The sequence below is a fragment of the Syngnathus acus genome, chromosome 9, assembly GCF_901709675.1.
Source record: "Syngnathus acus chromosome 9, fSynAcu1.2, whole genome shotgun sequence".
Lineage (NCBI taxonomy): Eukaryota > Metazoa > Chordata > Actinopteri > Syngnathiformes > Syngnathidae > Syngnathus > Syngnathus acus.
In genome coordinates this window covers 14,613,452-14,640,000 of record NC_051094.1, presented here as the reverse complement: position 1 = coordinate 14,640,000, position 26,549 = coordinate 14,613,452, and the positions used below count along the sequence as shown (strand labels likewise).

At 45.6% G+C, this 26,549-nt stretch overlaps 5 protein-coding genes, 2 long non-coding RNA genes and 1 pseudogene across 7 annotated transcripts in view; 2 read left to right on the top strand and 6 right to left on the bottom strand.

Annotated features, from left to right (window-relative positions):
* Positions 1–16,592, bottom strand: part of LOC119127465 (secretory phospholipase A2 receptor-like) — a 24,146-nt gene extending 7,554 nt beyond the window's left edge. Inside the window, exons 1-8 of the mRNA XM_037259406.1 lie at positions 16,488–16,592; positions 16,373–16,426; positions 16,142–16,297; positions 15,934–16,055; positions 15,258–15,498; positions 15,025–15,192; positions 13,291–13,410; positions 13,112–13,216 (exon numbers count right to left, since the gene is read on the bottom strand). Of these exons, the coding sequence (XP_037115301.1) occupies positions 13,112–13,216; positions 13,291–13,410; positions 15,025–15,192; positions 15,258–15,498; positions 15,934–16,055; positions 16,142–16,297; positions 16,373–16,426; positions 16,488–16,506 (985 nt within the window). The 5' untranslated portion in view covers positions 16,507–16,592. The remainder of the gene's footprint in view (positions 1–13,111; positions 13,217–13,290; positions 13,411–15,024; positions 15,193–15,257; positions 15,499–15,933; positions 16,056–16,141; positions 16,298–16,372; positions 16,427–16,487) is intronic.
* LOC119127754 (C-type lectin mannose-binding isoform-like) lies at positions 3,459–4,214 on the bottom strand. The gene is made up of 3 exons (XM_037259859.1): positions 3,889–4,214; positions 3,651–3,796; positions 3,459–3,576 (listed from the first exon to the last, which is right to left on the bottom strand). Exons 1-3 carry the CDS (start codon positions 4,160–4,162, stop codon positions 3,466–3,468), a joined length of 531 nt encoding a protein of 176 aa, XP_037115754.1. The 5' UTR covers positions 4,163–4,214; the 3' UTR covers positions 3,459–3,465.
* Positions 4,098–5,520, bottom strand: LOC119127758 (cysteine-rich secretory protein LCCL domain-containing 2-like). Its single transcript, XM_037259865.1, has 8 exons — positions 5,376–5,520; positions 5,092–5,226; positions 4,882–5,030; positions 4,688–4,805; positions 4,564–4,615; positions 4,432–4,498; positions 4,235–4,362; positions 4,098–4,164 (listed from the first exon to the last, which is right to left on the bottom strand). The coding sequence occupies exons 4-8, from the start codon at positions 4,740–4,742 to the stop codon at positions 4,113–4,115; spliced, it is 354 nt and encodes a 117-aa protein (XP_037115760.1). The 5' UTR covers positions 4,743–4,805; positions 4,882–5,030; positions 5,092–5,226; positions 5,376–5,520; the 3' UTR covers positions 4,098–4,112.
* LOC119127764 lies at positions 5,926–7,321 on the bottom strand. The gene is made up of 6 exons (XR_005098907.1): positions 7,218–7,321; positions 7,102–7,149; positions 6,859–7,026; positions 6,340–6,465; positions 6,057–6,261; positions 5,926–5,992 (listed from the first exon to the last, which is right to left on the bottom strand). It is a non-coding gene; the product is annotated as an uncharacterized LOC119127764 (long non-coding RNA).
* Positions 10,551–11,248, bottom strand: LOC119127765. The gene is made up of 4 exons (XR_005098908.1): positions 11,155–11,248; positions 11,019–11,066; positions 10,776–10,943; positions 10,551–10,647 (listed from the first exon to the last, which is right to left on the bottom strand). It is a non-coding gene; the product is annotated as an uncharacterized LOC119127765 (long non-coding RNA).
* On the bottom strand, positions 11,972–12,552 carry LOC119127759 (lymphocyte antigen 75-like). Its single transcript, XM_037259866.1, has 3 exons — positions 12,418–12,552; positions 12,243–12,349; positions 11,972–12,119 (listed from the first exon to the last, which is right to left on the bottom strand). The coding sequence occupies exons 1-3, from the start codon at positions 12,517–12,519 to the stop codon at positions 11,987–11,989; spliced, it is 342 nt and encodes a 113-aa protein (XP_037115761.1). The 5' UTR covers positions 12,520–12,552; the 3' UTR covers positions 11,972–11,986.
* A 5,887-nt stretch (positions 16,593–22,479) lies between the features above and the next one.
* Positions 22,480–23,741, top strand: LOC119127464 (annotated as a pseudogene).
* Positions 23,742–24,426: 685 nt separating this feature from the next.
* LOC119127463 (vesicle-associated membrane protein 5-like) lies at positions 24,427–25,294 on the top strand (the record flags this gene model as incomplete). Its single annotated transcript, XM_037259404.1, has 2 exons — positions 24,427–24,612; positions 25,055–25,294. Coding segments are annotated over 2 exons (348 nt in total), but the record flags the coding sequence as incomplete, so codon positions are not given.
* Positions 25,295–26,549: the final 1,255 nt, after the last annotated feature.

Genomic DNA, 26,549 nt, shown 5'->3' with positions numbered 1-26,549 from the left:
TGTTAGAATAGAAGCAGATGCAGTCGTGCTAACTCACAGTACAGTACATTCCAGCTCTTTACTGTTGTTCCAATGGACTAAAGATACAAATTGCTTACCTGAAGCACATGCCCAATATATGCCAATCAGGAGAAGAACACGCTTTAATTCTTCCCACATGTTGGAGGAAAATCCCCCCTCTCACTGAGGGTCGCAACCATTGCAGTCGGGAGAAAATAAATGATAAGTCGCCTCACTGCGAGTAGCCAGTGGATTCAAGTACAGAGGAAAATTGGACGTTTCGTCCACCCTGCTCCGAGCCAGAGGCAGGCCACGCCCACACGCCGCAGTACGTCAAACACGTCACATTCGAAGGTAGTCATCTCAAAGCACTCTCAAGCGACGTGGGGAGTGGCGCGCGCGTGCGTGTATGACCAAAAAAAAAAAAAAAAACAGCTTTCGATTCCTTTAGTTTTTGTGACTTTGTAAATGTTCTGGACGTGAACAACAGCGAAAAGCAGCCAACTCTTTACTTTAACAGTAAATATAAATAATTAAATCCAAGTATGAAAGTTGGAATTCAATGAGGTGTCACTCAATTTATGTTCAAGTATACACATGACTACAGAAGCTTTTCCGGGAAAGCGTCTCCAATTGAGCCTCGCAGGCCTCGAGTGCAAAAGCACAAAACATATGTAGAATACTTTTTATTCATAATATCTATAATATAAATAGGATCATAAAAAGTATCATATTTTTTATTGAATCTTTGATTCAACTCCTCTGTGAACGTGCCTTTTCCTTTCGGCATTGCTTGTAAACACTCGGTGTAGACTGGCCAGCTCATCCTACTTTGGAGCAAAGCAGAGGCGTAGCCAGGAATTTTTCCAGTAGGGGCGCACGCCCACAGGAAAAAAAATGCCACCCATGCAGAGAAACCTGCAATTGAGTGAAATGGAACCGAGTGGCAATTCTATTGACAATGTACTTAACAAATAATGCAAATTTTGAAAACCAACGTGACATTTTCTTTCATTTTTACTGCAGGTCACAATGGGAAGCAATTGATCAGTATTAAGCAACAAAAGGAGAAAACAAAAATCCACTGATCGACCAGTAAGCCTGACTATTTTCATTATGATCATGAGGTCGACTAAACCGGTCTAGAAAGGGGGCTCGGCTTTCAACAAGAGGGAGCAGACAAACAAACGGCACCACTGCTTGTTACTTATGTTGCGAGTCCAAGGTTGCCTGAAACCAGAGGGCGGGGCCGAGTCGTGACAGCGCCACACAGCAATGGCGAACAAATTGAAAAATGACTTTGGACTCATCACACTCCTTTGGCTTTGCTGCGGGGGAGTCGTCAGAACGTTCAAGGCTTCTTCCACAACGATACGTTTGTTGAACAAGAGCACAGACACATAGTTGACAATTGGACCCAAAATGGTACCGTTCGTTTGTGCTGGTTTGTGCCGTAAAAACGTTCGTTTGAGCTGCTACGGTTTTGGAGCTATGAGACATTTAATTTCTAGCGATGACGTCACCGCATGGCGTCGCGTATTGCAAGCTCCTGGAATGCCACTGACGCAGGACGAACTTTAGCTAAATATGTTGCTTGAAATCGTCTACCTTGAAACTAGATCAAGCCCAAAATAAGCACCAAGAAGGGCATGGATCGATGTGTTCTTTGTATTTCTTAGAAGTGTTCCCGTTTTGTTGCAAGTTAAAAAGTCGAGAGCAGGTGAGCATCGGAAATGTGTAAGTATGTTTAAAGAAGCAAAATGTCGCCATCTGTCAGTGGCTCAAGTCCACTGCATTAAGGATCCGTCGTCATCTGACAGTCAAGGACTGTTTATTGGCAACCACAGAGGCTGTCAAAAAGAACGTTCTTTTATACTCTATTGTGTGCTTATGATATTTATAGTATTGTTTGCCTGCAATTAAATCTTTATGATGTGACCACTTGTTATTTCTGCTTGCGTATGCTAAATGTATGTTTTGAGTTAGTTTGCTTCCGTTGTATTATGATGTGTGAAGGTTTGTCCAATCCTAGCATTACCACTAGTGGTCTGTACAATCAAAAGCTTTCAAAAGCAAAAAAAAAAAAAAAGAGGTACCACAGTGAGCACGAAAAAAAAAACAGATGTATTTTATGTAGCCTATTTGCAATTTGGGTCAGTTCGGTTCAGTGCTTCAAAAGTGCAGTGCACATCTTTGCATGAAACTGTCAGGGGTCGTGATGCCATCAATTTGTTCCCATGGTTGTCATCTTGTGACTTTTTTTTTTTTTTTTTTTTTTACATGACACTAGTGTGGTGGAATTTTGATATCTAATGCTTGATTTGTGCAGTACATTAAGCGCAGGCTTTGGTGCCATCTCGTGTGGGGTTTGCATGTTTGCATGCGTAGGTTTCCTCCCACGTTTCAAAAACATTCATGATAGGCCGATTGACCGCTCCAACTTGTTTTCTTTTTTTTTGGAAGGGGGGATAGGAATGATGTGGGTCCTGCCACTGCCTGGCACCCAGTTCAGGATGTGCCCCCAGCTGGAATAGGCTAGCCGCGACCCTCGTGAGGATAAGCACTTCAGGACAATGGATGGATTTCGTGACGTGGAAAGCAATAGAGTACATCTCTTTTTCCAAATTGTTACAAAGAGCCATGGAAAAATGCACCAAAATGGCGTTATGAGGAGGTCTGACTAATACTCGCACATCAGGAGTAATAAAGTATGATCTAATTGACCAGATTATAAAATTGCCCTGTCCAAATCAGTAAACTATTCAATGAGTTAACAGGTGACACCAATTGTCTTTATTATTTTATTGTTTTTTTGGGGTCAATTAAACATGGTAAAACAACAGATGGAATAATAATGCATGGTAAAAACAGTAAGTAAATGAAATTAAGAAATCAATTATGAAAATGCATGGTAAATCTAAGAGAATAACATGGTAAATTGAACAAAATAATATTGCATGGTAAATCATAATATCACATGTTAAGTCAAGAAGAAGAAGAAGAAGGCATGGTAACTTAAACAGAATAATAACATGGTAAATCTAACAAGACGACTAATGCATGGTTCATCAATCATAATAATGCATGGTAAATTGAACAAAATAATAATAATGCATGGTAAATCATAATATCACATGTTAAGTCAGGAAGAAGAATGCATGGTAACGTAAACAGAATAATAACACATGGTAAATCTAACAAGACGACTAATGCATGGTTCAATGATAATAATGCATGGTAAATTGAACAAAATAATAATAATGCATGGTAAATCATAATATCACATGTTAAGTCAAGAAGAACAAGAATGCATGGTAACTTAAACAGAATAACACATGGTAACTTTAACAGGACGACTAATGCATGGTTAATCAATCATAATAATGCATGGTAAATCAATCAGTCAATCAAAAGGCATGGTAAACCAAGCAGAATGATCATGCAAGGTCAATTGCATTCAGATGATTACTCGCAAATTGCATTGGCACTTTCCAAATCCAGCGGATAACGCGCTGTGGGCATCTTGCACACGTAGCCGTTTAATTCCATGCAGGACATCTTCTTCCATTTGCCAGACTGAAAGGCAAAATGAGATTGATTTTAAATCTAAACTTGTCTTCGGCGAGCGGGTCAATCTTTTCTGCACCTACCTGGCTCAAGGTGGCCACGCAATTCTCCATCAGGCCGGTAGGTTTTCCCGGAGCCCAGTTGGCGAAGGTCACCTTCTGGCGGTCCGACCACACGAATCTGCCGCGATCGACCAGGTCGTTGAGTCCGGTCCACGTGTCTCCAGGGGCTGCAAAAGGACAAACGGCAACAGAGCTCTCATTCGCTTTCCAGATATGGCAGATATCGAGCCGATGTGAGCGACGCCTAGCGCGCACGCACCAAGCTTCACGAGGTCGTGCAGCCAATCCCGCTCAGCCTCGGAGTGGATAGACACCAGCTCGGCATCGAGACTCCTGCAGAAGTGTTGAGCGTCGTACCACTTCTTTGTATCATTAAAACGTTTGTAGCAGAAGTCCGCAAACTCTTCCCAGTCAGGTCCCAAGCATCTCGGCTCTGCGCGCAAGATGGCGTCACGTGAAGAAATGCTTTCTATTCTGGACATTCTACTCACCCGTGGCAGCAAAAGTGTAAGACGGAGCCAATTCGTTAACATATCTGCAGACAGTAAAGTGAGAATGAGCCGGGCATCTTTAAGTGGACTCGCCAGTGAAAGCGGAGCACGCACACTTTCGAGACGATTCCGTTACAGGTGGAGCTGTTGTAGGCTTTCTGTGGTAGTCTCGGCAGCAAAGTCACATCTCCTCCAATCTCAATGATGCCCGAGTGAATAGCAGCCGCACAGATGTTTGAGTCCTGCACTCAGAGAACGTCTCAGACATAGAACAAGAACTCCGCTTGCAGGTCGTGCGGTAATTAACATACCTGTTTGTAGAGCCGTGTTCCGTAGACCTTGTAGCCGGCTTGGGCGCAGCCCAGTGGGCACCGCACCCTGCGGAAGTAGTTTAGTAAGGAGGAGGCTTTTTGGCAAGAAACGTCATACCAAGTCTGACTCACGTCATTGAATCGTCGAGGCTGAGGTCGGTGGCTGTGCTGCTGCATAAGATGTCTGTGGGTCAGAAGGGAAAATCAAAGCCCGTTTCTTGCTAGTTTCTCACTGCACTCCAAACGTCGTACTCACGAGCGGTGTCGTCAGACGTGCACCCCAAGACGTCAAAGCGTAGGCCCAAAAACATTGGCAGGAGGCGGACGTACTGGGCGAACACGGGCCTGGTTAGAATATACGTCCCCACAGAAGGCTGGAAACAAAACACGCGTGTTTGCAATGAATGACAACAGCCTGGACGACAAAGTCGAGAGTCAGCGACCGCTCACCTGCTTTGGGTGGCGATACCAAGTCACTCAGTCAATACTGAACAGCATCTCAAATACGCTGGAACTTTGCCCTTGGTATGTACACTTCTGGGTCACAATGCCTGTCACCTTGAAGTTCTGACCGAGGTTCACCTGGATCCAGCTGCCGACTGAGGGCGGAAGGCATTCCATTGCTCAGGATACCAAACCACAACTTTTGTTTTTACGTACACATTTCGGAGGGTCTCCAGCAACCGCTGCCCCCCAGACGCGCTTTGTGAGGTTCGGCATTGAACGCAGAGGAAGAGGCGGAAAAAGAGGAGTCTGGGATTCTCCCGTCAGCGATGCCCAGACTATCAAGACACACTGAGGAAAGACAAAAAAAAGAATGTGGAAGGCACGCTCGCTCATTCATTCTCATGTCTGGTCACCCGTTCCTAGCCGACGCTCTATCTGGGGATCCATTGGATTCTTTCCTTGCACATCATCGGCAAGTGTCAGGATGTGAAGCCCACCTTTCTTCTCACAGCTGTAGACGACGTGGAGGTATTTGGAGACACCAGGGCAGGAGTCCGTAACCGTAAGGTAAATGGGGTAAATGGGGCAAATCTGATAGTTGTCACACAATCCTCTGAAGTGACGGAGAGCCCCTTCCACCCTGCAGTCACCTGCAAGTGACAACACACCACCATTTCACACGCATTTTATTCGCACACTTACATACTGACTTCAACTTGTCACAGGACGTAGGGGATTTTAATGGTTAATGACTATTAGAAAAAGAGGAATCCAAAAAGCGCACGGCTTAGCATTTTCATCGTTTTCTATTTTCATTCAAAGAAAAGGTCAAATAAACATTTTCTATTGCCATCGCTCACACGTCCATGCATTTTGATATTGAGTTATATGTTACAAACGAGTTACCGCCAACGCTGACGGCGTGTGAAAACCTCGTGACAGCGAGCCAAAAACAACGATGCCACCCGAGGATTCTTACCGCGTGAACCGCCGCCACTCGGACAGACGTCGCCACGCCTCCGTCCATGGAAAGCCGACCGTATGCGGATGACTCTTTCATCGGGACATTCGAGGGATTTCCAATCGTCTTGGCAGACAAGCTTCTTCTTGTAGCCTGTGAGAGCACAACCGTTGACTTCTCTCCGTCTTTTTTTACAGAGACGTTAAAGGCGACTTACCGTCATGTGGCGGCAGCTGATGTGTCTTTCCTAGAAGCGGGAACCAGAAAGTGGATGTCGACACGTGATGACGGTCCACCGCGGGGCGTCACATCTCACTTACCTCTTTTCTTGCAGACGTAGCCTCTCTTCTTGTCGCACGTGTCGCGCTTCCAGTCGCCGCTGCCAGTGAGCAAGAAAAGACATTTCCCCCCTTCAGGGACACCTGGAGGGAGGGAGGCAAACAAGATCTGAGCGCTCATCCGTTCCTCCAAAGTGCAGCTGACAACCGCCTCAGCCCGACCTGCACTCGGGTGGAGGTAAGAGAAGGAGGATCCGTCAGTCCACTTGTCACCGTCACGCTTGATGGAGGCGTCGGCGCCCAACCACAGGGAGGCGTCATCATTCATCGCCAGAAGCTTGGCGATACCTTTGGATCCCAAGGAGAACATGCAAGATTCCAAAACGACTCACACTTGACTCTGCACTACAACGTGATGGGTCCGGCACAGCCGTGACAAAGCGCTAACAATACTGCAACAAAGAGTGAAACAACAACAACAACAAAAACCGAGCAACGCTGGCCATATCTCGCTCGGGTTTATCAGGTTTTGAGTTGGAAAGGAAGGCGTAGCAGGAAAAAAAGGTTTTTCTCAAAGACTTAGCAAATTCATGGCCAGCCTACCGCGTATGAAGACCGCGTACGAAGACATGACGCCTTTTTCAATTTACTTTAGCTTCTATTTCTCGTTTGCTTCATGTCGGAGAATAAGAATTGAGCCACTTGTTTATGGCCAATATATTTTCATTCATGGCCCCCTACCGTGTACGAAGCCCTGCTCGCGCGAGTCGGCGATGCTGAGCAGGTTCCCTTGGCGGCCTTTGCAGTCGGCTTGCGCCTCCTGCCAGGTCTTGGCGGGCTGAAAGTTGAACAGGTAGCAGAAGTCGTCCGAGGGGTTGTCCAGCCACCAGCCGCATTTGTCAGTCCAGCCTGCGAGACAGACGGCGCAGGAGGGCAAAACAGCATAAGACAGCGTAGAAGACGGCGACGGTGCGAGACACCTACCATGTTGGCTGGCTAATGGTGGCAGCTGTCGAGGCCCTCCACGCTTGGCTGCAGGGGGTAAAGGAGCGCGAATGAGTAAATGCATGAAGGAGTGCTCAGAAGGGACATTTTTGCACCTGTTTTGCAGACAAATGGCCGCTTCGTTGTGCAGGGGCTGCCGCCGATCTTCCCAACAGAATTTGGGAATGCGCAGTCCCCCGTGGTGTCATCTTGCCAGACCTTGTAGTCCTGCGGACGACATGAGGGTGTTGGACTCTCGGCTTCCCAACGCCCTTCCTCCGCGCAATTGTTGTGCTCAAATTTCAACTTTCCCAACCTAGCTCGTGCAGAATGACTTTTCCAAAGTCCATCAACAATTTACTTACAAAAGCTGTTCCGTCACTATACTCATAGTCGTTGCTTTTCTTCTTCAGTCCCAGCCAAGAAAACCAAACGCTTTGCGAGTGATCTTGAGGAAAGGAAGGACAACAAGAGCTTCAGGGCAAGAAGAGCTTCGGCTAAATGACGGCAGCTTTGTGGGACCGACGACTGCGGCGGTTCGTCTTAGCGCTCACCAAACACGAATTGAGCCTCTTGCAGTGAGTGGACGCTAGCCAGGTGGCCTCTCTGGGCAACACAGAACTTCTCGGCATCCTCCCAAGCTTTGTACAGCTTCGAGTAAAAGTAGCAATGATCGCCATACAGTAGGTTGCCCGTGTCGCAGGTGGAAGCTGAGGCCACAATGGAGAACATTGAGGAGGAAACCATGACCACATGGTTAAAGTGCAAATAAGCGTGCTGCAACTCACTCTCCACTACAGCAAGACCACCTTTGGGGGAATACGTCCGGCCCTCCAAGGAGCCTGCAAAAAAAAAAAAAGACCGTTTGCGCCTTTCAACGGCAACGTGACCGCAGACGTGGAGGCTTACTCAGCGGCCGTTTGCACATGTAGGCCAACGAGGAATCACAGGAGCCAGACCTCCACTCTCCGGGCTGACCCCTTCCCCCTTGGTTGACGTAGGCGCAGGACGCGACGTCGGCGCTGTCGGTAGATTATAAAAAAAAAAAGGAATTTTCCTTGAGTGGTCCTTCTCAAAATTGGTTCCAGAACCTTTACGCGTCTCCGCCTGACAACAGCATGCAAAGTTGTTACGGCTTACCTTTCGAGTTGATTTGAGGTCCAGTTGGTGTGTGCCGTTCTCTCGCCATCGGACCAGGTCAGCTTCTGGCTCCCGCCTTCAAAGCGACACCAGACGTCGTCGCATTTCTGGGGGGGGGGGGGGAAGAAAACGGTTCCAGTTGTTGCTGCAGAGTCCACGACTGCTTGCGCTTCCGTCTCACCAGGTTGGAGAGTCCCAGCCAGAAGCGGGTGTCCTTGCCCATGGTGTCCTTCACAAAGTCCTCCTCGCCCGAGGTGGTGATGGAGAGCAGGTCGCCGCCCTCCCAGACGCAGCGGTGCCAGGCCCCCAGCCAACCGTTGGGCTCCTCCACCTTCTTGTAGCAGTTGGTGCTGTGCTCGAGCCACCCGGGAGCACACTTGCTGGCTGAGGGCACAATTTGGGGAACAGATCAGAGCACACTCCTTGTTTTGGCCTTCAGTCCACCATTTTGAGCAAAGGGCAATTTGCAGGTCACGGGTGGCCAAAACTTGTCTCGCACATGTTCTCAGGCAAAGATCCGGGACTCGACTTGTTAGGTTAGCCCAGTGCGGCGCGATACCAAGGGGGGCGCGTGTGACACCAGGGAACATGCTTTTCTTTTGGCTGTACTAGATGAAAGGGTAATTAGACATCCACTGCAGTAGGTGGCGGTATCACTGGAAGAGTGTGCGCAAGGAGTCTCCGCTCTACAGTGGAGAGCGCACGGAACGTTCGCACAACCAGCACAGACAGAGCAGGGGGAAAAAAGTGCAGTTGGACACCATGGATAAATATTGAGCAGGGTTGCCAACAATCATCCCACTTTGTGAATGCAACTTTAGTCAATCAGCAAGCACTGTAAGCATCGTATAAAGCAGCGTACCATATTGCTCAGTGCAAAACAAAAAAAACCCACAAAAAAACACCATTGCAGAAGAGCTGATGGAATGCTGGCTCATTTTGATTAAAGAACAGCACAAATTGTTTTATTCATTTTTGTTTTTTAGGTTACATTCTTTTATATATTGTGCTCCTCCTGAGTTAATGTTGCTGATTACTTTGAATTGAATCTTATTTATTGCTGTTATTATGTATGTTTATTATTATTTTATTGTATTTTTTTGTATTTATTTGTATTGCGGCTCGGTGGGGCACTGGGTAGCACGTCCGCCTCACAGCTAGGAGGGTGCGGGTTCGATTCCACCTCCGGCCCTCCCTGTGTGGAGTTTGCATGTTCTCCCCGGGCCCGCGTGGGGGTTCTCCTGGCACTCCGGTTTCCTCCCACATCCCAAAAACATGCTTGGTAGGCCGATTGAGCACTCCAAATCGTCCCTAGGTGTGAGTGCGAGTGCGTATGGGTGTTTGTTTCTGTGTGCCCTGTGATTGGCTGGCAACCGGTTCAGGATGTCCCCCGCCTACTGCCCGACGACGGCTGGGATAGGCTCCAGCACGCCCGCGACCCCCGTGGGGACTAAGCGGTAAAGAAAATGGATGGATAGATGGATGTATTTTTTTCATCATAAAATGGCAGTTGGTCAAGAATGTTTATAGTTTGAATACTTACAATTTATTTTTTAATTTCAGGCAGTGATGCACTTTGATCTGTTACAGACTAAAAACAATAATAAAGTTATTCTTTAGTGTAAGTTGATCTTTTTTTTATTTATTTTTTGTTTTTTTTAATGTTAATAACATGGAAGGGGGGGGGTGCGCGAAATATTTTCTTCTCCCTAGGGGGGGGCATCACAGAAAATAATTGAGAAGCACTGGGTTAGCCCAATGGCATCAGAGACGTTTACAATTTGAAATGATCCCTAAAAAAAAAAAAAAAAAAATCACCTTTATAAAGCACGGTTGTGAAACAAACATTGCCACATGCGAGTCAACGCGAAAAACATTCAAGTACATTTGCGTACTTAATAAAATCAGAAAAATTGCACAGAATTTGTGACTAATTTTGTCAGGCTACTTACCGTCAGAAGACAGCGAAGGTTCTGCCACTCCTGCAAGAGGAAAGGCAAAGACAGACGTCAGGGCAAAGACGGACGTCGGGGCAAAGACAAACGTCAGGGCAAAGACGGACGTCAATGCGCGATGACGGCCAGCGGAGCATCACAACTTACTCACCTTTTTTCATCTTCTTGCAGACGTAGCTTCTCTTCTTCTCGCACGTGTCGTGCTTCCAGGCGCCGCTGTCAAATAAGGAAAGACACTTCCCCTCTTCGGGGTCACCTAGAGGGAGGGAGACAAGATCTCAGCGCTCCGCCGTTCCTCCAAAGTGCAGCCGACAAGCATCAGACATGCTTTCAGACCGACCTGCAGTCGAGTGGCTGTAAGTGAACGGGGATCCGTCAGTCCATTGGGCGTCATCTTCCGTGGTGGAGACATCGGCGCCCAACCACAGAGAGGGCAGAGACCCGACGTAACCTGTGGACCCAAGGCAAAGGTGGAACAGGATCTTCCAGAGATTCATTCATTCATCACCATTCATTCATTTGTTCGATTCATCCATTCATCCATCCATCCATTCGTGACACCAACGAATGGCTGCCTACCATGTACAAAGGTCTGCTCATGGTCGTCGGTGATGCTGAGCAGGTTCCCGTGGAGGCGTTGACAGTTGGCTTGCGCCTCCTTCCAGGTCTTGGTGGGGTGGCGGATCATCAGGTAGCAGAAGTCGTTGGTTGGGTCGTTCAGCCACCAGCCGCATGTGGCAGTCCATTCTGCGAGCCAGACGGCGTAAGACGGCGTAAGATGGCCCAAGACAGCGTAAGACGGCGGCAGTGCGGGACACCTACCCGGTTGGCCGACTAATGAGGGCAGCTGTGGAACCCCTCCGTGCTTGGCTGTAGGGGAAGAGGGGGGAATGGTGTTTACAAATATGAGCAAATGCTTGATGTGTGCAGAAGGAGCGCCCGGGAGGGGCGTTTGCACCTGTTTTGCAGACAAATGGCCGCTCCGTTGTGCAGGAGCTGGCACTCAACTCCCCAACAGAATTTGGGAACGCGCAGTCCCCCTTGGTGTCATTTTTACACTTGTAGTCCTGCGGACGACATGAGCATGTTGGACTCGGGTCTGCTCGGCTTCCCAACGCCCTTCCTCGGCAATCGCTCACTCGCGCCCAAGTTTTGCCCATTTCCCCTCCAAAACAATCCAAAATTTGAAGCCTCGAGCAACATTTCTCCTATGTCCACTTTTATTTTTATCCTACTCAAATTTGGACTTTGCCAGCTCAGATTTTGAAAAATGACTTTTTCAAAGGCATTTCACTTACATAAGTTGTTCCGTCACTCCACTCGTAGTCGTCGTCCTCCTTCTTGAGTCCCACGAAAGCAGATTGTAAGGTTTGCGAGTGATCTTGAGGAAAGGAAGGAGAACACGAGCTTCAGGGCAAGAAGAGCTTCAGTCAAATGACGACTGCGGCGGGTCCTCTTGGTGCTCACCATACACAAATTGGGCCTCTTTCTTGGAGTGGACGCTAGCCAGGCGGCCTCCCCAGGCAAGACAGAATTTCTCGGCATCGTCAAAGGTTTTAACCGTCTTCTCGTAATGATAACAATAGTGGCCATAGTGGAAGGTGTTTTCGTGGCAGTCGGAGGCTGGGGCCACAAAGAAAAACATGACCATGACAAGATGTTCAAGTGCAAATAAGTGTGCTGCAACTCACTCGTCACTACAGCGGGACCACTCTTGGGCTTACACTTCGAGCAGTCTGCACAAAAAAAAAAGACCTGTTGGAGCTTTTCTCTTTTCAAAGTCAACCTGATTACAAACGTGCAGGCTTACTCAGCGGCCGTTTGCACATGTAGGCCAACGAGGAAAGACAGGAGCCAGACCGCCACTTGCCGGGCTCACCCCTTCCCCCTTGGTTGACGTAGGCGCAGGATGCAACGTCGGCGCTGTCGGGAGAAAAGAAACAAGCAATTATTTTCCCGTTTTTTTTTTTTGTCCTTTCACCAAGTGGCCCTTTTCAAAATTGGCTCCTCCACCTGACAACAGCATGCAAAGTTGTTACGTCTTACCTTTCGAGTTGATTTGAGGCCCAGTTGGTGTGATTCATTGTCTCGCCATCGGACCAGGTCAGATTCTGGCTCCCGTCTTCAAAGCGACACCAGAACTTGTCGCATTTCTGGGGGGAAAAAGAACAACAGTCCCACTTGTCGCAGCAGTCGACGGCCGCTTGCGCTTCCGTCTCACCTGGTTGGAGAGTCCCAGCCAGAAGGGGGTGTCCTCGCCCATGGTGCCCTTCACAAAGTCCTCCTCGGCCGAGGAGGTGATGGAGAGCAGGTCGCCGCCCATCCAGACGCAGTGGTGCCAGGCCCCCAGCCAACCGTTGGGCGTCACCACCTCCTTCTTGTAGCAGCTGGAGTCGTGCTCGAGCCACCCGGGAGCACACTTGTTGGCTGAGGGCACAATTTGGGGAACAGATCAGAGCACACTCCTGGTTTTGCCCTTCAGTCCACCATTTTGAGCAAAGGGCAATTTGCGGGTCACGGTTGGCCAAATCTACATTTTCTCGGGCAAATTGGAAGATCCGGGACTCGACTTGGTTAGCTTAGCCCAATGGCATCAGAGACGTTTACATTTTGAAAGGATTCCGGAACATTCACCTTGGCGCTTGAGAAACAACCAAAGTGCCGCTGTACAAGGTAAAACGATGCAAAAAACATTCAACACGTGGCTGAGTACTTCAGAAAAACGAAAAAGCACAGAATTTGTCGGTTGGCACGGTGTGACTCCAGGGTCATTGTTTTCGACGCAGTCGAAGGCGACTTACAGTCAGAAGCCGGCGTAGCGTCTTTTACTGCGAAAGGAAAAGACAGACGTCAAGGCACAGACAGACGTCAAGGGGCGATGACAGTCAGTCGGTGGGGCGTTGCCTCTCACTTACCATTTCCTCTCTTCTTGCAGACGTAACCTCTCTCCTTGTTGCACGAGTCGTACTCCCAGTTGCTGTTGCCAGTGAGGAAGGAGAGACAATTTCCATCGGGGGTACCTGGGGGGCGGGAGAGAAGATCTCAGTGCTCCTCCGTTCCTCCAAATGGCAGCAGACAACCGTCTCCGGCAGACCTGAAGTCGAGTGGACGTAAGTGAACGAGGCTCCGTCAGCCCACGTGCTGCCTTCGTTACTGATGGGGACATTGGCGCCCAACCAGAGAGAGGATGCTTTCATCAGAGCCTTGCTGTAACCTGTACCAGAATGAACGACATCATCAAGAGGAGCCGAGCGAGGAGGACGCGTCATCCGTTGAGCTCCGCGTGATCGACTTTCTCAGCTCAAAAGGAATTGAGTTAGACAGGGGGACCATTGAGAAATACTAAAACCAAAGCAGCAATAACAGTGCGGTTTGCAAACACAAATTGGAGCTACTGAAACAGGGTAGACGGCTGAGGGGATCAGCCCTCAACCAGCATCTGACAAAAAAAAAAAAAATGCAGATATTGCATATATATATATATATATATATGTGTGTGTGTATATATAGCGAAAGGCTTAAATATTTCTTGGTGCGGTTGGCACAAAAGAAGTAGTAGAGATTGTAAAGAGAAGTGAAAACAAAACCTCAACTGATTACTATGAATAATAAAAGTGAGCGGTGAAATTGCAGAAGAGTTTCATCTGGTCAATGACATGAAAATAGCTCAAGTAAATGTGGGGATAGACTGGTACCATTACATGAATTACAGGCCTGCCGTATCGCTACTCGCTCTGTTCTCCAAGACTAACTGTTCACAGAAAAACGAGATTGAAGAAAAAAACAAAAAGCTTTTAGCTGACAGTCAATATGGATTCCGGAAGGACACGAATGGATCTTATAGACAACTTCAGATGATCAAAAAACAAGTTGAGAACATCAGATGATCAAAAAACAAGTTATTGGGATTTTCATCAACCAAAAGCATTTGACCCAGTAAATCATGGCATCATGGACTGGCTGAGGAGCTACTTAAGCAACAGGCAGCAATTTGTAAAAAGTCTGGAGATCATGTATCCCAGAACGGGTGAACAACCTCAAGGGTCTGCCCTTGGTCCTGTTCAACGACTTGTGTATCCAACATCATGAAATGATGATGATACAAACATCTATTGCGCTGGGGACAATTTACAGCAGCTTATGGAAACAAACAATCACTAGAGAAATGAATACGTGGTTTAATGTAAAACCAAACTGCCAACAACAAAATCATTTTTCAGGTATAAATCAAAGTGAAAATTGACAATGGTATGAAAGAAAGAGTTTCTGAAAGAAAATTCCTGGGCGTGACTGTTGACAATAAAAAGCTGCTGGAAATCACACATGAATTAATCATGTAAAAGCACAAATGTCAAAGGTTATTGCAATTCTGAGGTAAGCAAGAAGCATTCCGGACTCCAGATACCTACATATTGCCCTGAACTACTGTGTGGAAATACGGGGTAACGCCGAATAAGTCAAGCAATAGGAAAAACAAGGAGCATACAAACGCACTTTTTATGGTATGAGGAAAAACAAGACAAAACTGACTACACACAGGCAAAAAGGAATCTGAAAGTGTACGTATCTACTTGTGTTTTATTGATTTATGTGTTATTGGTTGAACGGATTACGGTGGGAATCTAAACAGCTCTGCTTCCTCCTACTCGAGCATTCTTTGTCGTTGGGGTTTTTGGGTTGTTTGTTTCAGTGACTTAGATATGGCACTTTAAAGTGGTGTTTTATTTTCCTATTTTCATGTTTTAAATAGGTTCGAAATGAACATATAACAACAACAACAACAACAACAACTTGTTCATGGCCAATATTTCAATTCATGGCCGCCTACCATGCACAAAGACCTGCTCCTCGCGGTCGGTGATGCTGAGCAGGTTCCCTTGGAGGCGTTGGCAGTCGTCTTGCGCCTCCTGCCAGGTCTTGGTGGGCTGGCGGATCATCAGGTAGCAGAAGTCGCTCTCGGGGTAGTCCAGCCACCAGCCGCATTTCTGAGTCCAGTCTGCGAACCAGACAGCGTAAGACAGCGCAAGACGGCGCAAGACGGCGGCAGTGCGGGACACCTACCCGGCTGGCCGACTAATGGTGGCAGCTGTGGAGGCCTTCCGTGCTTGGCTGCAGAAAAAGCGGAGCGAATATGAGCAAATGCTTCACGCATCCAAAAGGGGCGCTCGGGAGGGACGTTTGCACCTGTTTTGCAGACCGGTTGGTATTCCCAGCTGCAACCAGAGTTTCTGTACAGGTAATTGTAGCCATTCAAAGAAGAACAGCCACTACTGTAGGAGTAGTAGTCGGTTCTTCCGTAGTCCTGCGGATGAGATTTTGGACAGAACTTTAGCGTGTTGCATTCAATGTGGTCATGTTCCCGCCGCATTTCCTCACTTGCACCGTTTTCGTACCTTCTCTCATTAAAGTTTCACTTTGGTTGTTGGTTTCACTTTGTCAGTCATAGTAGTATGAACATTGCAATAAAACATTGTGCCCGCCCTGGCAACCCAAATACATGTCTGGGGAAAAACATGCACAAAGCAACTAACCCTGTCAGTCAAAGTAGTATGAACATTGCAATAAAACATGGTGCCCGCCCTGGCAACCCAAATGTCTGGGGAAAATGTGCACAAAGCAACTAACCCTGAAGACCTAAAGACCGTCCAGGATATATCATCTTAACCGCCTCCTCTCTAAAATCAGAGCGCCAATACTTTGTAAGCGGCTGCCCGATGCCTCTAGACAAGACGGATGCCTGCAACATGACTTTTCCAAAGGCCTTCAGCAATCCACTTACAGAAGCTGTTCCGTCAGTCCACTCGTAGTTGTTGCCCTTCTTCTTTTCTCCCACCCAAATGGACCAGTAACTTGCGTGATCTTGATGAAAGGAAGGAGAACAAGAGCTTCAGGGCAAGAAGAGCTTCAGCCAAATGACGACTGTGGCGGTTCTTCTTGGTGCTCACCAGCAATGAATCGGGCATCTTGCTCAGAGTGTATGCTAGCCAGGTGGCCTCGCCGGGCGAGACAAAACTTCTCGCCATCCTCCCAACTTCTATGCGTCGCGTCAAAAAGATAGCAATCATCGCCATAAAGGAAGTTGCCATCATCGCAGTCGGAAGCTGAGGCCACAAAGGAAAACATTGAGGAGGAAACCATGACATGGTTAAAGCGCAAATAAGCGTGCTGCAACTCACTCTTCATTACAGCAGAAACACTACTGGAGGTACACGTCCGTCCCTCCGGGCAGCCTGCAAAAAAAGACCCGTTTGCGCATCTCACCTTTCATCAGCAACGTGACCACGGACTTACTCTGCGGCCGTTTGCACATGTAGGCCCACGAGGAAGCGCAGGAGCCAGACCTCCACTTCCCAGGCGAAACACGAGTTCCTTGGTTGACGTAGGCGCAGGACGCGACGTCGGCGCTGTCGGTAGATTATAAAAAGGAACATTTTCCTATTTTTCCTTGAGTGCTCGTTCTCAAAATTGGTTCCAGAACCTTTACGCGTGTCCGCCTGACAACAGCGTGCAAAGTTGTTACGTCTTACCTTTCAAGTTGATTTGAGGCCCAGTTGCGGTGTGTTGTTGCCTGGCCATCGGACCAGGTCAGCTTCTGGCTTCCGGCTACAAAGTGACACCAGACGTCGTCGCATTTCTGGGTGGGGAAAAAAAACAGTTCCAGTTGTCGCTGCAGAGTCCACGACTGCTTCCGTCTCACCTGGTTGGAGAGTCCCAGCCAGAAGCGGGTCTTGCCCATGGTGCGCTTCACAAAGTCCTCCTCGGCCGAGGTGGTGATGGAGAGCAGGTCGCCGCCCTGCCAGACGCAGTGGTGCCGGGCCCCCAGCCAACCGTTGGGCTCCTCCACCTTCTTGTAGCAGCTGGAGTCGTGCTCGAGCCACCCGCCAAGACACTTGTTGGCTGAAGGCACAATTTGGGGATCAGGCGAACAGATCAGAGCACATTGATGGAACACTTGCATGTTTTTATTCTGTGCTCTTCATTGGGGGCATCTCAACCAAATGCACGAGGATTCTGTCAGGGGTGGGGTGGGAGATGGGGGGGCCAACGCCCATTGTCGCTTTGGCCCCTTCCAAAAACTTGCCTGCCCTTCATTTTTGGGTCCAGCCAGCGCCATGCAGCAAAGTGGAGCTGCTGATTGTTTGCATAAAAGCATCACTTACGCCTGCCAAGGATTGCACACAATGGCCCCAAAGTGATGATACTAAGCTTCAGATGTACAGTGGGGCAAAAAGTATGTCGTCAGCCACCAATGGTGCAAGTTGTTCCACTTAAAAGATGCCATCATCATCATCATCTTCACCCTCAGCAATTACCCCACCCACCAGTTACGCACGTGTGGCATATCGATGACCAATGAGCTAAGCTCAAATCAGGTCATCGCACATTTCACCACTGGAGGGTGCTAAAGCACAACGCAACTCAATCGAATGGAACACGTTGCAACAGTTGGACCGCTCCCCCCTTCTTAGCTCAAGAAGACCGCCCGCCCGCCCTTCCTTATATCAAAGTACAAAGCCAAACAAGCCAGGCCTGACTGTTTCATGGAGAAGAAGGGCTTTTAAACTGCGGGCTCAATCAATCAATCCTAATAAGCATGGACTCTGAGGGGCAAATGCAATTATTCAGATGCGCCCTGCGATTCACTAGGAGAAATGAACACGCGTTGAAATCAGAGTCTCCTAAAAGTCCTACTCAATTTTGCAATCTTTGAAAACATTATGCCGACACATTTTGATGATGCACAGCGATATTATGAACTGCACAACTGTGTTACAACTTTTTGGTGTGTGATGATAACAGACCAGACACGAAGGTGTATTATTAATAATATAATTACAATTATTAATATAACATAACGATTATTATCTGTATTTAGATCATAATAACCATGATTTTTTTTATAACAGAGGTGCTAAGAAATATCTATTGTATAAAGGGGCTGTAAGAAATTATTGCTAATACTCTATCAAGGACTGTAAGAAACTATTAATAATAATGACTAATAATGATTGATTATTATTCATTATAATTAGCTCATATAAATCATGAAAATGTTCGTATCATAGGGGCGCCAAGAAATATCTTGTCTATATACACTTGTGCATAATATATTGTATAAAGGGGTGTAAGAAATGATTATTCTTATCTATTATTATCATTATCATTATTATTAATAATAAATGTATTACTTTTATTATTATTAAACTAGTATTATCACTATGATCACTATTATCATTATTATTATTATTATATATCATTTATTCTTCTTCTTGTGTCTTATTGTCATTCTGTGTCTTAAACCCTAACGGCGCAACTCATCTAAGTGTCACAAAGTCCAATCAGCCGCTCCTGAATTCCAAGCGTGCCCATGTTTTAGGAATAAAAAAATAAAAACAATTTAAAAAAACAGAGCGAAAGAAAAACAAAAGTATACACGGAAAAAAGAGATGGAAGGAAAAGCCCAGTAAAAACACATTCGGCTTCCAAAATAAAAGGGCCAATTTTAGATTGGATATTTTGAAGTTATATGCTCAACTTCAATACGTCATCCTGACAGCCAGTGCGCACTTAAAATTCACAAGCGGGGCTCGTTTGCCGCCGTAAGAAAACGCAAAGACACTTGACTCAACGGTTTTAGCTCGTCATTTCAAAGTCACGTTGCTCGGATGTTCGGACACAACAGCTTCCCACATGAATGATGAAAATGATGATGATAAAGGCAAGCCTCGATAACAAGAAAGATCCGGTCCGGGACAATTGACGTACACAGCAACTACATCAAAGTGTCCGAATAATGAGGATTCTTCAAAGTTCCTCAAAGTGTTTGTCGTCCAAATGTGTGACATTGCAATGATTATTTTTTTTCTCTCAGGCACCGTAATGTTAGAATAGAAGCAGATGCAGTCGTGCTAACTCACAGTACAGTACATTCCAGCTCTTTACTGTTGTTTCAATGGACTAAAGATACAAATTGCTTACCTGAAGCACATGCCCAATATATGCCAATCAGGAGAAGAACACGGTTTAATTCTTCCCACATGTTGGAGGAAAATCCCCCCTCTCACTGAGGGTCACAACGATTGCAGTCGGGAGGGAATAAATGATAAGTCGCCTCACTGCGAGTAGCCAGAGGATTCAAATGAACGTTTCGTCCACCCTGCAAGGAGCCAGAGGCAGGCCACGCCCACACGGCGCGTACGTCAAACACGTCACATTCGAAGGTAGTCATCTCAAAGCACTCTCAAGCGACGTGGGGAGTGACGCGCGCGTGTGTGCATAACCAAACGGAAAGAACAACAACAACAAAAACCCAGCCTTTGATTCCTTTCGTTTTTGTGACTTTGCAAATGTTCTGGAAGGGAACAACAGCGAAAAGCAGCCAACTCGTTTAACAGTAAATACAAATAATTAAATCCAAGTATCTGAAAGCAAAACTGTTTGCCTGAAAATATTCAAAAGCATGTCGTACGTCTTCCCACTCCTCCTTTTCAGACAAGTAAATAGGCCATTTTGAGCAGTAGATTGTATTATGTAGTATTTATACAAAGTCATAATTTAAATGACGTTCACCTTGTTTTTGCTTTTTATTTTCATGTGTCTTCATTTGATTGATGATGTTTACATGTTTAAACAAATTCATTCGAAAATCCATTCATTCGAGTCATGAAGTTCTTGGCCGACGCTCCCTTGGCTTTGAGGAGTCGTCAGAACGTTCAAGACTTCTTCCACAACGACACGTTTGTTTAACAAGGGCACAAAGACAAATAGTTGTTCACGGGCCAAACTGATAATAACAACTAAAAAGTATCCATTTAGGGACAGAATTCCCCGCATGAGATGTCTCGGGAGGTCTCGAGCGGCGTGGCTGCGCGCTAAATAAACGTCCAGAAAAATGGCAAAGAAAAGTCAGTTTAATAAATAATGTAAGTTTTGAAAACAAACATTTTCTTTCCCGTTCACTGCAGGTCACAATGGGGACGCCGATTGGCATTTTTGTGGACGATCGATATTCAGCAACAAAAGGAGAAAACAAAAATCCACTGATCGACCAGTGAGCCTGACTATTTTCATTATGATCATGAGGTCGACCAAACCGGTCTAGAAAGGGGGCTCAGCTTTCAACAAGAGGGAGCAGACAAACAAACGGCACCGCTGCTTGTTACTTATGTTGCGAGTCCAAGGTTGCCTGAAACCAGAGGGGGGAGCCGAGTCGTGACAGCACCACACAGCAATGGCGAACAAATTGAAAAATGACTTCGGACTCATCACGCAATTTGGCTTTGCTGCGGGGGAGTCGTCAGAACGTTCAAGGCTTCTTCCACAACGATACATTTGTTTAACAAGGGCACAAAGACAAATAGTTGTTCACGGGCCAAACTGATAATAACAACTAAAAAGTATCCATTTAGGGACAGAATTCCCCGCATGAGATGTCTTGGGAGGTCTCGAACGGCGTGGCTGCGCGCTAAATAAACGTCCAGAAAAATGGCAAAGAAAAGTCAGTTTAATAAATAATGTAAGTTTTGAAAACAAACATCTTCTTTCCCGTTCACTGCAGGTCGCAATGGGGACACCGATTGGCATTTTTGTGGACGATCGATATTCAGCAACAAAAGGAGAAAACAAAAATCCACTGATCGACCGATAAGGTTGACTATTTCCTTGATGACCTTGAGGTCGACATACCGGTCCAGAAAGGGGGCTTAGTTTTCAACAAGAGGGAGCAGACACACAAACGGCAACACTGCTTGTTACTTATGATTCACCTGCGTGAGCTGGCCCCGCACCCCACGCAAAATTCAAGAAAAACACTTTGTTTCGTTTGTGCTTCATTTGTGCTGGTTTATGCTGTAAAGAAAAATGTTTTTGCTGCAACGTTTTTTTAGTTATGAGAAATTATTTCATAGGTCATCCAGATTTCACCCAGCCCCCCCCCCCCCAATCTGCTCCAAATGAACCCAAAACGGCTACCGCTCGACTGTGCTCCAAAAACCTTTGTAGGTTTTCGTAGCTATTACTTGAATTTAATTTCGATCGTGACGTTGACTGGCAAATGGACCCAAAATGGTACCGTTCGTTTGTGCTGCTTTGTGCCGTAAAAACGTTCGTTTGAGCTGCTACGGTTTTGTAGCTATGAGACATTTAATTTCTAGCGATGACGTCACCGCATGGCGTCGCGTATTGCAAGCTCCTGGAATGCCACTGACGCAGGACGAACTTTAGCTAAATATGTTGCTTGAAATCTTCTACCTTGAAACTAGATCAAGCCCAAAATAAGCACCAAGAAGGGCATGGATCGATGTGTTCTTTGTATTTCTTAGAAGCATTCTGGTTTTGTTGCAAGTTAAAAAGTCGAGAGCAGGTGAGCATCGGAAATGTGCAAGTATGTTTAAAGAAGCAAAATGTCGCCATCTGTCAGTGGCTCAAGTCCACTGCATTAAGGATCCGTCGTCATCTGACACTCAAGCAGGGCCGGTTCTAGGAATGCACATAAGAGGGGGCAGTCAGAAACGTGAAGGGGGCATGTTCTTTTTATTTATTTTTTTTACACATTTTTAACAGTTAGTGTTTTCTTCACGGCAGTTGTTAGCTGTGTGTCCAGATCTCAACCTGGAGAAGTGGATTGCACTCTGTCAGGCCTCTACACTAAGACCTGTCCAGCTTGGGTGTCCCACCTGAAGATTAAAGCTTCTGCTGGTATTGCGCTTAGGGTCACTGAGGCACGCAAACCCCCTGACCACAATAAGGTGGCAATCTCTCCGGGGGGGGAACATATAATATGAATGTTATACTAACTATTATTTGAGTTGTAGTTAATCATTAGTTATATCACGAGTCATTACGACGAGTTTGGTGGAGTTTTTACTGCTTCTTCCAACTCCTACCGCGCTGACTAACTTGACACTCTCTGGCTGCGTCTTGCCTCATTTGCATACTCACAGTGATTGGATGTTTACGGAGGGGCGCGGAGTCCTGACAGCAGGCTGTGTGAGGGAGGACACACACTGCACCGACATGAGAGAAGAGAGGGGGCTGATTAACGTGTGTTTCTATCAGCGGATTTTTCACTTCTAAAAGTTTGATTCGAGGGGGCAGGACATCTGTTTGAGGGGGCTTGCCCCCTCTCGCCCCTGCGTAGAGCCGGCACTGCTCAAAGTACCACCATAATGACCAATATTAAAGTGCAGTAGCGTGGTAGGTCTAAGTGTTCATGAAAATAGTACTTTTGCAAGTGAAATATTACTTAGCTCTGCCAACAGTATTATGTATATGACCCACCCACATGACATGTGCCAAATTGTGTTTGTGTTACTTGTATCCTGGAGATGTCCAGCAGCCAAGTGCTTGTCAGGAGTGGAGGAGCTTGCTTTCGCAGCAGGACAATTCACAGCTTCCCCACATCAAGGAAGAAGAGGAAATTGACATCAGCAAGTTGCCACTACCTGTTGTGAAGAGTGAAGAGGAGGAAGAACATCCCGCTCACTTCAAAAAAGAGGACCATCTCCACATTGAGGAAGAGGAGCAAATGGATGTCAGCAAGTTGCCAGTGATTGTGGTCTCTGTGAAGTGTGACGATGATGAAGATGAAACACCCCAGTGGTCGCAGATTAACCACGACAGCCCAAGTGGAGGTACACTGCCGAACAATCTGTTATCTCTAACCTTTGAGGGATGACGCAGATTACGAGGACAAGCAGTTGAATTGTGGAAAGAAGGAGGCAGCTCCTAAAAAGAAAACTTCTCACACACGCAAATGTCACACATCTGAAGAACATTTCAGCTGCTCAATTTGCGGAAAAAAATTTGCTCAAAATCGACCCATGATTAGACACATGAGAACACACACAGGAGAAAAACCTTTTAGTTGCTTAACTTGTGGTAAGGCGTTTTCTCTCAAGGAATATATGAAATCACACAGGTGAAATCCCCTTTTGTTGCACATTTTGTGGTAAAACATTTTCTCAAAAGAAAACATTGCAATCACACATGAGGACGCACACTGGAGAAAAACCCTTTCGTTGCTCATTGTGTGGTAAAAAATGTGCTCTCAAGCTAAACATAGTCAAACACATGAGGACACACACGGGGGAAAAATCCTTTCTTTGCTCAACATGCGGTAAAACCTTCTCGGAAAGGCATCGTCTAGTATCGCACTTGAGAACGCACACGGGAGAAAAACCATTCGCTTGCTCAACTTGCGGTAAGACCTTCTCACAAAGGCATCATATGGTGTCACACGTGAAAACACACACAGGAGAAAAACCTTTCATTTGCTCCGTTTGTAGTACGGCGTTTTCTCGAAAAGTCAATCTCGAGATACACATGAGAACGCACACTGGGGAGAAACCTTTTCGTTGTTTAACTTGTGGTAAAACGTTCTCTGTCAAAGCAACCATGGTCAAACACATGAGAACGCACACAGGAGAAAAACCCTTTCATTGCTCTGAGTGTGGTAAAAGATTCACTCAAAAGGTAAACATGGTAATACACATGAGATCTCACACTGGAGTGCAAGAATTTTGTTGATCCGCAAAAACAGAGTGGGAAAAAACTTGTTTTTCTTCAACAGTGTCACCAGCTCAGTGGCCTAGTGGTAGAGTGTCCGCCCTGAGACTGGAAGGTTGTGGGTTCAAACCCCGGCCGGGTCATACCGAAGACTATAAAAATGGGACCCATTGCCTCCCTGCTTGGCACTCAGCGTTAAGGGTTGGAATTGGGGGGTTAGATCACCAACTGATTCCTGAGCGCGGCACCGCTGCTGCTCACTGCTCCCCTCTCCCCCAGGGGATGGATTAAAATCACACGGGGATGGGCTAAAATTAAATAACTAGATACACCATGAAATATTTAATTAAAAATCATGAAGTCATTAATTCATGAAATGTTTCATTTATTAATTAAATAGGGAATTAAATAAATTGAGCAAATAAATAAATGTGCCATTAAATACGGCATTAATTAATTAGATAGATGTCTCATTAATTAAATGATTAATGTCAATGATTCAATTTAATTAAATATGGAATTAAATAAATCAAAGGTGTCATTAATTAATTCAATTTCCAATGATTATAGGGAAATGTGGGTATAGATATACATATATATATATATATATATATATATATATATATATATACTATATATATTATATAAAATAATTTCTCTATTTCATTAATAAAATGTTCATGTTCCGTGTTGCAGTGTGTTATTTGTCAAGTGAGAAGACTAACCTGCTGTGTGTCTCTATCGCCCACATTGTGTGTTTGCAAAACAGAATGGGAAAAGCCGATTGCAGCAGGCCCAGGAGGATGCGGAGGAGGTGAAGGACATCATGCTGGACAATTGGAACAAAGCGGAAGAGCGATGTGCAAAACTGAGTGACCTGGAGGAGAGAGCTGATGAGCTGCTAAGAAAGGTTGGCAGGCTGTGTTCCCAAAAGTCGCCACTATTTATTTTGATTCCACTTTTCGTGTGTGGAATCCTATTGGTTAGTGACAGGGATCCAAAAGGGGACAAGTCAAATTGATTGTTTATAAATACACCTTAGGTGGAGCAAGAGAGGGAAAACAAATGTACAATTTACATCCTGATTGTGCTTTATGGTGCTATTTTTGTTGAGATGAATGAAGTGAGCGGGTCTCCCTGGGTATAACCGAGCGAGTGCAGGACATGCCATGAGGCCGGTGTTTGTCCGGGGGTCAAAGTGAGGGTCACATCGTTCCCACATAACCATGATAGACGACGTTATGTCACAATATAGGACGGTGTAGATTTGCTTTTACAAAGACTTTTCGAGATCACATGGAGCTCCTGGGGATGAAATGTAACATATTATGTCTCTCTATGTTTTCATCCAGGGTAAAACTTTTGAAAAGACAACCAGAAAGCTGAACAAAAAGAAATCCAACCAGGTGAAGGAAAAAACAATATGGAAGAATAAGAAGGTGAAAATAGTGTTAATTGCAGTTGTGGTGGCCCTCATCGTAGTCGGACTCATCATATACTACAGCACAACATAACACACGCTTGCCTGGATAGGTGGAAAGTGACACCGTGGGACTGCACAACCTGAATGTGGACTCAGATAAAAAAAATAAGTCCAGAAGCTTTTTACCTGAATGGTGAAATCTGCTTATTCTGACTTTAGCTGTATTTATGGGACTGTCTATCAGTCTCACTCATTGGTAAGAGATTATGGTACCATTAATCGCTGCTTCTTTTCTTTTTCCACAAGTTGTTTTGATTACGTTACATCCAGTCCACATTGAAAAGAAAAATGCCAACACTCATTTGACTAATTTAAGCATTTTTTTTGCTACAGGCCTGTTTCAATTGCCCACACTTATGTAGAAAGCAGATTTGTGTTTTGAATTAAACACAATTAACTGAGTTTTTGTATGGTATCAAATGACTCGCTGCATAAACAGCAAACTCGTAGCACTGTTTTCATTTATTTATCCGTTTTTTTATTTAAATATTGAGGCCACTGTTTTTGGGACATCATGACAGTGACTCCTCCTGGCAGATGTTCATACTGTAATTGATTAAAATGTAAAAAGATTTTTTAAAAATCGGCATCTGTTTACGTGAATTAAATAAGAAATGTTTTTGAAGAGTGACTTGTGCCAGGGTGTATACAGGGCTCAAACATCAAGTAAGGATCAAAAGTCACATGTGATAGTGCCGTCTAGCATAACTTTCAGTTTTCAGCTGTTTGATTATCTGGGTTATTGTGCTTGAAATCAAAAGCATGTTTGTTAGTTTCGAGTTAATAAAGCTTTAGCTACACAATACTGGTAGATGATGAGAAAATATGTATGTATTGTGTTCATTTTCAAGTGATTAAGTAGGAATGTTTTTAGGGTTGACTGGCATGTACTATTGATGGCCACCATCACTTTTTTCCTTCGCATGCACCACAATTGGGTGAAAGAAACGAAGCATACATGCTGGAAGTGTGAACAATCAAAGCTGCTTCAATAATTTATTTACGAAGCTGCTTCAATAATTTATTTAAGAAAAAAAAAAAAGAGGTTATCAGGCTTCTGCCACAAAGTTAAACATTGTGAGGGATTTAACACAAAGCACACATCCAGAGCAACAAAATAATGACTCCATCAGAGGATTTTAGAAAGTGCCGTTTCCAGTCCATACCTAAATCTGATTGAACATCTGTGGTGTGAGTTGATGGCTCTGTACAGCAAAAAAAAAAAAAAAAAGACTGGCTAAGTATTACAACATCAAGAAGTGTTACACTGATACATAACCCTGCCCCAAAAGACCGACCGCTGTAAAAAAAAAAAAGAGCCGCAACTTAGTTTGGGGGTGTCTATATTATGCAACTTGTACCCT

Bases quoted from the DNA above. Each gene is read 5' to 3' on its own strand.
- LOC119127758 (XM_037259865.1), bottom strand. From the start codon at position 4,742: ATGTTTTTGGGCCTACGCTTTGACGTCTTGGGGTGCACGTCTGACGAC. The intron at 4,616-4,687 runs GTGAGTACGACG...TCTGACCCACAG, and splicing joins CACGTCTGACGACACCGCTC to ACATCTTATGCAGCAGCACA. The intron at 4,363-4,431 runs GTATGTTAATTA...CTCTGAGTGCAG, and splicing joins GAACACGGCTCTACAAACAG to GACTCAAACATCTGTGCGGC.
- LOC119127759 (XM_037259866.1), bottom strand. From the start codon at position 12,519: ATGGGCGGCGACCTGCTCTCCATCACCTCCTCGGCCGAGGAGGACTTT. The intron at 12,350-12,417 runs GTGAGACGGAAG...TTTTCCCCCCAG, and splicing joins GGCTGGGACTCTCCAACCAG to AAATGCGACAAGTTCTGGTG. The intron at 12,120-12,242 runs GTAAGACGTAAC...TTCTCCCGACAG, and splicing joins GCCTCAAATCAACTCGAAAG to CGCCGACGTTGCATCCTGCG.
- LOC119127754 (XM_037259859.1), bottom strand. From the start codon at position 4,162: ATGTTAACGAATTGGCTCCGTCTTACACTTTTGCTGCCACGGGTGAGT. The intron at 3,797-3,888 runs GTGCGTGCGCGC...GTCCTTTTGCAG, and splicing joins GCACGACCTCGTGAAGCTTG to CCCCTGGAGACACGTGGACC. The intron at 3,577-3,650 runs GTAGGTGCAGAA...TTTGCCTTTCAG, and splicing joins GCGTGGCCACCTTGAGCCAG to TCTGGCAAATGGAAGAAGAT.